Here is a 9127-nt window from a genome sequence, read left to right as displayed (position 1 = left end):
AAGGGCAGAGAGAGAGAGAGAGAAAGAGAGAGAATCTGAAGCAGGCTTTGTACTCACAGTGAAGCCTGACTCAGGGCTTGAGCCCTGAGAAATGGTGTCTCAGGGCTCGAACTCACAAACTGAAATTATGACCTGAGCCGAAATCAGGAGTGGGAGGCTTCACTGACTGAGCCACCCAGGCATCCCTCTGAGATCTTTCTTTGGGATCTTTTCTCTGGGGAAGGGATGCCTTGAGGGCTGCGTGTCCTGACTCCCCACCCTGTGCCCCCCCCCCGCCCCTACCAGGCTCCCTGCTCCAAGCCAACTGCTGGGCTCTGATGTCTTTAAAATGGAAGACGGTGGGGCACCTGGGTGGCTCAGTCGGTTGAGCATCCGGCTTCGGCTCAGGTCGTGATCTCACAGTTTATGGGTTAGAGCCCGGCGTCGGGCTCTGTGCGGACAGCCAGCTCAGAGCCTGGAGCTTGTTTCAGATTCTGTGTCTCCCTCTCTCTCTGACCCTCCCCTGCTCATGCTGCCTCTCTCTCTGAGAAATAAATAAAACATTAAAAAATTAAAAAAAAAAAAAAGGAAGACGGCACTGAAGGTAAGGAAGGGCTTTCTAGCTCTCCCTGGACCTGACACCCTTCACTCCCTGTGACCAAGTACTGAACTGGGGAAGGAAGCTGCTCCCCGAGAGAAAGAGAACGACAGAGGCAAAATTCAGGTGCTCGGCCCTTGACAGGAACTTGGAGGGGAGGAGGCCTGCTCTGGGCCTCGGTGACTTCACCTGCACTGTTATTAACACAGTCTGGAGAGGAACTGGGATAGGGTGTAACTCTATCCACTGGCTGCCGGACCTACTTCCCAGGACAGATCTTTCAGGAAAAGGGTCAGCCTGACACACTGGCGGGGGCCAGAGGGAAGGGAAAGCCTGTGGGTTTGCAGTTAGAAGGTGAGGGTCTGCCTCTTGGCTCTGTAACTTCCTGCTGTGTGACCTTGGACACACCACTTCCCCTCTCCCAGCCTCAGTTTCCTCTCTTGCACCATGGGGATAACATTGCCTACTTCCTGCAGTTGCTGTGAGGACGAAACGGGGCAGCTTAGCACACTGTAGGTGCTCACACATTTCTTGTTAGTATATTAAGAGTGATCCCAGAGGCAGAGCTGCCCCTCTACTCCTTCCCAGAGTAGGTGTGAGCCCACCCCCCCTGCTAGGCTAACAGGCTTCCCAAAATAGGTGGGACTTGGGAAGAGACCCTCCCCCTTTCCCTTCCTCCTGTGAGGGATGCCCAGGCCTTCCTGGTTATTCAGATCCCAGGGAGGAGAGGGCTTGAGTGCCGCAGCCTAACCTCCAGGGCTTTGCGCTCTGGTGTCCTGGCTGGCTGAGCGCACCCAGAAGGTCTGCAGAGGCAGATGGGAGCCCCTGGGGCCAGGAGTGTTTATAGCCCCTCACGGCCTCCATCCGGCCCTGAACCTTCCCTCCAATCTGGGGAGCAGGTTCGAAGTCAGGCTGGGAGCCGTGTGAAACCACCTTTTCCCAAAACACGGGGCCAAGAACTGTAAAGCCCAGAGCCTTCCAGGCAGTCGTCCTGGGGCAAGAGGCATGGGGCCCAGCTCCCCTCCTGCTGCCTGCTGAAGTGGGGCCTCTACATCACCCAGGACAGACGTCCTGGAGGGCACTTGGGTAGCCAGGGGACTGATAAAGCCTGCAGATGGACGGGCCCATACCACACGCAGGGTCACACATATATGTATGAACATGCACACAGTCGTTCAAATTTAGTGCTCTTACACCTCTGACACCACGCCCTCTCCCACACAGGCCTGCTGCTTCTGAGAGAGAACCGTGCCCCTGAAGCAGCACACGTGCACGAACACACAAACACACAGGTGTGTGCTGCTAGCTCCTATCTGCCGTTTAAACTTAAGGCTGTGAGGAAGGGTGAGGGGGTGGGGGAGCAGCGGAGGGAATTTTGTAAAACTGGGCTGCCTAAGAGCACCTTTCAGAGACCCTTCAGCCTCTTCCCACTCACAGTCTTCATCAGAGAAAGGAAATGGCCCAGAGAGTAGAATAACTCACTTAACAGCTAGGCGTTGAGTTTATGACTCTTTTCCCAGAGGTATAGGGACGCAGCCTAGGCTGTTTGGGGGTTGACTGCCTTCCAGATATCAACAGGGTCCCCCGGGCATGCCGTGCTGTGACAGGAGCTCACAGCAGTAGAGAAAATTTGAAAGATCCTGGAAGACAGCTTTAGGGTAGAGATGGGGGTGGGGAAGTTTGTCATGTTCCCATGGCAGCCTATCTCGTTGCTATAGCAACACATTCACCCTCCATTCAATGGAGTCCCTGCTTCTGTAATGGTGGAAACACTGTGGTGCTTCTCAGGATGGTGGTGGCCTCATACTCATTCTGGGAAAGAATACTTCCATCCTAGACCAAGCAGGAAAGGAGCCTCCAGAGGCCATCAGCTTTGGATCTTCTTGTGGGCAGAAGGGTGTGGATTTCCTGTCTGTTTCCCTACTGACAAGCCTCTACTTCTTAGTACAGAAACCAACTCCCCAGCTACTGGGGGCCTCCAAGAATGTCCCCACAGGGCAGACTGACCTTTCCTGATGTTCACCATGGCTGATTCAGATGGAACACTTCCCTCTCAGTGAAGTGGGGGTCAGGTGCTGGTGTCAGGAGACCGATTAGGCTCACCATTCATTGGCTGCATGCCGTCAGTGAGTTATGTATCTTTCTGAACCTCAGGGTTCTCACCTGAAAATGGGGCTACTGCAGGCCCAGTGCTCTGATGCAGAAAAGCGATCCAGGTAGAGAACTGGCTGCGTCCAGGGCTGTCCCTGGGAGAGGGGGATGGGTGGCCCAGGCCACTCTTGCACACAGACTGGGGCTTCAGGACCTTGCGGCTGGGTGCCCCAGCAGAGTTCTGGCTGGGGACTGGAGTGATCTTTAAGCTTCAGTGGACAGGGTAGGGGTTGGCATCATGTTCCAGATCAAGCTGTCCAACTGGCTGTAAACTTCCCCGGGAAAGGGGAAGGTCCTTCAGCTGTCTTCCCTGGCCTAGACCAGTGCTACTCAAAGCGTGGGCCACGGGGTCGGGCCCCTCTGCAAAATGTTGTAACCTGCAGGCAATGAGCTAAGTCTAGGAATTAAGAGGACGGCTTCAGCAATTTTAATTTCCAGTATCAAATTTCCAAATTTGATATTGCTGAAACACTGAAGCAGCATCCAGTTCCGGTTTCTCTTTATTTTTAAAATTTTCAGTTTTTCAGTGATTCATTGTGTGTGTGTGTTTTTAAGTAGTGATCTGCCCCAGATTGGGGGAAAACAATCTGGTTCTTCTATCTCTGGTGTGAAAAGCACGGAGTTTGATAGCACTAAAGTCATCTTAAATCCAACCAAAGATCCAATTGAGGAGCGAAGGAAAACAATCTAATTAGCGGTGCTGCGTGCAAAAATTAGCCGCAATCACACTCAGGTGCATTTCCTTTATTGCTTCAGGACAAATTCCAGCCTCCCTCCCAATGCCCTACCCGCCACACCCCAGCTCAGACTCCTAGTCTGGGGTTTGAAATTCATGCCCCCCTCTCACACCCCCATCCTGCACCTGGCGCTCAGCCAAGCGCAGCACCTCCGCGGATGTTTCCGGGAGGCGCCGTCTGCCGCTTCCCGTAGCGCAGGCCGAAGGAGTTCCAGTTGTAGGTGGACAGGTCCTTCTCCCGCTGAACCAGCACGGCGCCCCGCGGAGCGGGGATCAGGCGGCTGCGGCTGCGAGGGGCGCACAGGCCTGGCCGCTGGGGCTCCGCGGGGCTCTCGGGAAGATGGCACAGCGAGGCCCCCCGCTTGCTGGTCTGAGCTCCGGCGGGCTTCCTCTCCGCGCACCGTGGGCTCTGCTCCCACGGGGCCAGCAGAGCCTGGGGTCCCAGCCGCTGGCCTAGGACAGAGCCACAGGGAGAGGCTGCGGTGAGGCCAGGAGAGACGGCTTTGGGACACCTGCTCGCATCCCTATCCTGTGCTTCCCTTTCGTTGTCCCTGGACTCTAGGAAGCCCAGAGCCCAATGCAGGGCACCCCCAGCAGACCATCTTAGCTCTGGTGGTTAGGTCACTGGCTCCTCTCCCTTTCAACATGGCTCTGGTTTCAAATGTTTTCCAGAATGATCTTAAGTGTCTTTTACATTAAATCACTTCCTTTTCGGAAGCAAACGGGGTAGAGCTTGGAAATCAGCCCGCAATTTTTGCCGGACCCTCAGCTTTGCTGCACTTCTTGGCTCACTGCCTGGCCCTCTGTCCTGTCTCTGCCTCAGGGCTCCCCCAGGACTGAGCTCCTTGGGGCCGGTGGGGGCCGTGTTCATTCAGTTCTATCTCGAGTGCTTGAAACAGCGATCTGCACCTGCACTTAGTAGGGCCTCAAATGCTTGTTAAATATATCAAAGCAAATGAAAAGTTTGTAGTTGCAAAAACGAGAGTCGAAGACCACTGTGCCCCGCACCCCTCCCCAATTACTGCGACCCCTAATAAGCTGCAGAGGGACTCAGTGAAGAATGGGAAATTATCTGGGTCACCTTCACCTGCTCAACCCCCTCCCCCCCACAGATATAATCTCTTCCCTTCACACTGAGGGCTAACAAGGCTAATTAGGAGGGCACTTCACATGCAAGCCTTGTTAAATTCACTGTAATTTTTGGCAGTAAAATAGTGCGACTAGCTCTGAGTAGACAGGAACCCCAGCCAATTGTGGCACGAGATTAGTGGAAATGAGGCCTGGTGTGTGAGTGGGTGTGTTGAGGGAGGTAGTTGGCTTTGAGCCCTGCTCCTCAATGCCTTGGCATACTTCGGAGAAGGAGTGTGGGCATGGTTCAGAATTAATGCTAATCTTCCTCCAAGGCCCCTCCCGTCTTGCTTAGGGCCTGGCCGAGGCAGGGAAGGAATGATGGCTTTCTTCCCAGTTACACCCATCATCCCGGCATCCCTTACTGCTCAGGCTACTGTGTGTGGCCTCACTTAGAGCCATTTGCCAAAAAGAGCCAACAGGTCAATGTCCCTGGGGAAGCTGTGAGGTTATTCTCTGGGGGAGCCTCCCTCACCCGGGAAGAACACCCAGATTCCAGGAGAGAAGACACTATTGGCCAAGGACACTGGGGGCCACCTTCTCCTTGCTCTGGGATATCTTATGGGCTCAATGATATCGCACGCGTAGAGGGTACACTCCAAGTTCCATGGCTAGAGAGGAACTGCGGGCCGGAGAGAATAAGCCACATCTAGTGTGCCCGGGAACCTGACCGCCATGCAGTGTGAAGCCCACACCTGTGTCAGCGACTAGCTCGTGCCACTCAGAGACATGCTCTTGGCAGCTCTTGCACCTGCCGGGCAGCATTTGATGGACTTTCGGGAGTTTCTTTACCTCTTTGGGCCTCAGTTTCTCCAGCTGATCAGTTTCACAGTGAATTCATAAGGTTGGCAGATATTAAGGATCTGCCCTTTTGTTTAGGTCTTTTTTTCCCCCAAATTCCACACAAAGGGTCTGAGATCACTGAGAAAAGAAGCTTGCATAGCCAGTTCCTTCCCAGCGGATCTGCTCACACAGGCGTTTGGCACAGAGCAGAGAACACAATGCGAGGAGACCATTAAGAGCTCAGTGGTTAACAAGCACCTGAACCTGGGCGAGCCTTCTGATGCCCAGAACAGCAGTAAGCCATCCCTTACTTGCAAGATCATTGTGGCTCCTAAATGAGGTGCACGTGCTAGTCTTAGGTTCTCATTAAGTGCAGTATTTAACTCACATTGATAGACCAGCCTGAATCTGAGAAACATGGTAACTTATTTTGTAATGGCTCACATGCTCCCCCCTTCCTCCCGGACCATGCATACCTGCGGATCTCGGATTCTCCATGGGTGCCACATTTTCAAATGTCTCCCTGAAGGAGGTGGCACAGAAGAAAAGCAGCAGCTGCCAAGAAACCAGTAAGTTCATCCTGGTCAGAAGACGGGAACTGGCAGTGTCCTGAGGTTAAGACAGAAGGGAAGAGAGGGGACTAAGTCAGGCGCAGGGCGTGGGCAGGGTGCTGGGGCAGAGCCCAGGGTGGAGAAGAAAGCCCTGGACGTGGGGGGCGGTGTGTGGCACTGAGGAGGGAGGGGTGAAGCGAAGCAGGGCAGGGGGTTCCACTGAGTGGAGGGCACTGGGGTCCAGACATCTCTGGAGCCTGGGAGCTCCACGCTGGGCTTGGCAGAAATCCTTCACTTCCTGTGCCCAACTCTCCCGTTAGACTGACACTTCCTGACCCTGGCCCAGTTTCTTCCTGCTGCAGCAGAGGTTTGGTTCTTTTCCTTTTCCAAGTAAGAAAGAGGAATCATCTTGTTAGCTCTCATAACCCTGCACAGCCCTGAGGACTGGCATTAAATTGCCTATAACACAGGGAAGAGAAAAAACTTTCCCTGATTTATCAGGTCAGTTGCTACCTTATTCTATTCTTCATGGGCTCCAAGGGGATATGCACTGAATTGATCTGGTGGTTTTGGCTGCTGGGATGGGGGCTGTGGACCCTGACCCACATTTCACCCCCTTTGCCTTGACCCTCTCAGCTCCCCACCCCCCACCCCAGCTTTCGCAGCTCCCAAGTTGAATTTATCTTTGGAAAAGTCTCAAGGGGACGCCTGGGTGGCTCGGTTGGTTAAAAGTCCAACTCTTGGTTTTAGCTCAAGTCGTGATCTCATGGTTTGTGAGATCGAGCCCTGCATCGGGCTCTGCGCTGACAGTTTGGAGCCTGCTCGGGATTTTCTCTCCCTATCTCTCTGCCCCTCGCCTGCTTGTGCTGTCTTTCTCAAAAGAAATAATCATTAAAAAAACGCCATCAGCACTTTGATATTGTCCAATAAATGTGGTTAAGGACAAACTGATGGGGAGGCAGGTCAAAAGGATGGACGAAAAGGGTGTCCACTGGAGCCTCTGTGGTTCAAGGGGCAAGTGGAAGGGGCAGGGCTATTGGTGCCCAGCAGCTGCTAATGAATGGTTGTTTAGCCCTGTCTACCCCTTTATTCTTGCCCCCACCCTCATTCCCCACCCTGCAGCCTCCAGGACCTGGGCCTGAGGCAGAGAGGAAGACTCCAGAAATGGGATCAAGAACGCTCAAATCCTGGGGCGCCTGGGTGGCTCAGTCAGTTGAGAGTCCACCTTCCACTCGGGTCATGATCTCACGGTTCATGAGTTTGAACCCCGCTCTGGGCTCTGTGCTGACAGCTTAGAGCCTGGAGCCTGCTTCGGATTCTGTGTCTCCCTCTCTCTCTGCCCCTCCCCTGATCATGCTCTGTCTCTCTCAAAAATAAACATTAAAAGAAAAAACATTCAAGGGGCACCTGGGTGGCTTAGTCGGTTAAGCGTCCGACTTTCGCTTGGGTCATGATCTCGCGGTTCGTGGGTTCGAGCCCCGCGTCGGGCTCTGTGCTGACTGCCAGCTCAGAGCCTGGAGCCTGTTTCAGTCTGTGACTCCCTCTCTCTCTGACCCTCCCCTGCTCACGCTGTCTCTCTCTCTCTCCTAGAAATAAATAAAACATTAAAAAAAAATTAAAAAAAAAAAAAAAAACATTCAAATCTGGCTCCAGCTCTGCCCCCCTCCCTGTGGGATGTGAGTCACCCCCATCTCTGGACCATATTGCTCCTCTGTGAACTAAGCACTGCATCAGACTGGACACCAACTGTCCCCTCAGATAGTCGTTTTTCCTTACAGACTTTGATGCTGTGACACTCTTGAAACCCAGACAAGTTTTTGCACCTGCTTTTAAGCCCTGGGTGGGTATGGAGGAGAGAGGCAGGATCAGTTCATTAGAGCAGTGTAAAACCATTTCTTTTGTGGCTTCAGACCACGGATGCACACGGTCCCCGTTAGTTCAGAGATCATTCCTGAACTAAGTGCTGTGCTAGGAGTGCACAGGTGTGCTAAGACCCAGGGTTGCCTGTTCCCAGCTCCTCCCCCAAGATCTAGCTCAAGAAATGGAGTCGTCTTAGCCGACCATTTCAAAATAACACTGGAAATGATAGGCTGGCGGCGTGTGGGTGCCCAGGGGTCTGTGGGAGCCCGTGGGGGTTCATCCTGGAGGGGGGGCAGGCCGGTTCGGCACAGGGGGCGCTGTTCCTGAGCACTGGTCAGCTGCATGAATACAGGGTTAAGGAAGGCACTTCCAGCAGGGGGCGCAGGAGCTGGCCAGGAGGGGACTGCATCCTCTAGCCTGCCGGGAAGACAGAGCTTTGTTGGATTGTTGGAGAGAAAGACTGTGGGTGAGGCTAGAGAAGGGGTACAGGGGGCTTCACCCCAGAGTAGGCTGAGCCCGAAGAGGGCATGTGTGTGTTGCATTTCAGGTGAAGCATTCTGGCTGCTTATGCGCAGAGTGGGATGGTGAGGGGTGAGTAGGTCTAAGGTTAATGTTCCTTCTTCCAAGCTCCTGGCACCCCGTAGCGCCTCCTCCCCATGATAGAAATCACCGTCGCAGGTGAGCATGCGCACGCAACTCCGCCCCAGCACGGGCATTTAACACACGTGATAGAGTTGAATTGTTTGGAAAAGAACCTTCAGCTTTCACGGGTCCTGGAGAGGCTAACCCGCTGTAGGCAATTTTTGTGCCGCCCTCCCCCACCCCAGGCTACATACCTGATCAGTAAAGGATTCCAGGTGTGGCGAGAAAGCTTTGGAAGTGAGGTGGCTTCCTTCCTGGGGTGACCCCCAACTCGTGGTGCAGGTGTCTAGCAGGGTGCATAGGCGCTCTTGGGTTAGGCTTGTACTTGCCTTCCAGAAGTTGGGGGAGCGGCTTGGAGGAGTCCTGTGGAGCCCATGGGCCCTGAGGGCTTCCCTAGCTCCCTCCAAAAGCTCCCGTGACCTCTCATCCCAGCCAGAACGCACTCATTGCTCTTATTCCTTCCACTGTAAGATCCTGGTTTCATAAATGTGAGTCAGGGTATTCACTGACTAATCCCAGAATAATCTGATATCAGGAAAGATCATCGCCCCCTTTGCCTGTCTGGGCTACAACCGCTGGTCTTATAACTACATTCCCTCTCCCAGCTCTGGAGCCTCCCTGGGGCTGGGCAGACCCCTCTCCAAGTGTGGATGCCCCCGGGCACCTACCTTGGGTCTGTCCAGCAGGTAGGCAGCTCCG

The 9127-nt window shown here is 54.0% G+C and overlaps 1 protein-coding gene across 1 annotated transcript; it reads right to left on the bottom strand.

The window, feature by feature from the left end:
* Positions 1–3597: 3597 nt before the first annotated feature.
* Positions 3598–5954, bottom strand: KISS1 (KiSS-1 metastasis suppressor). The gene is made up of 2 exons (XM_077772111.1): positions 5852–5954; positions 3598–3917 (listed from the first exon to the last, which is right to left on the bottom strand). The coding sequence occupies exons 1-2, from the start codon at positions 5952–5954 to the stop codon at positions 3598–3600; spliced, it is 423 nt and encodes a 140-aa protein (XP_077628237.1).
* Positions 5955–9127: the final 3173 nt, after the last annotated feature.

The sequence above is a fragment of the Crocuta crocuta genome, unplaced genomic scaffold (genome assembly GCF_008692635.1).
Source record: "Crocuta crocuta isolate KB4526 unplaced genomic scaffold, BGI_CrCroc_1.0 scaffold318, whole genome shotgun sequence".
Classification (NCBI taxonomy): domain Eukaryota; kingdom Metazoa; phylum Chordata; class Mammalia; order Carnivora; family Hyaenidae; genus Crocuta; species Crocuta crocuta.
This window is presented reverse-complemented; position numbering and strand designations above follow the sequence as displayed.

What these genes read in the sequence shown, in the direction of transcription:
- KISS1 (XM_077772111.1), bottom strand. Translation starts at nt 5,954, where the DNA reads ATGAACTTACTGGTTTCTTGGCAGCTGCTGCTTTTCTTCTGTGCCACC. An exon ending in GGAGAATCCGAGATCCGCAG is followed by an intron (nt 3,918 to 5,851) that starts GTATGCATGGTC and finishes GCTCTGTCCTAG; the next exon opens with GCCAGCGGCTGGGACCCCAG.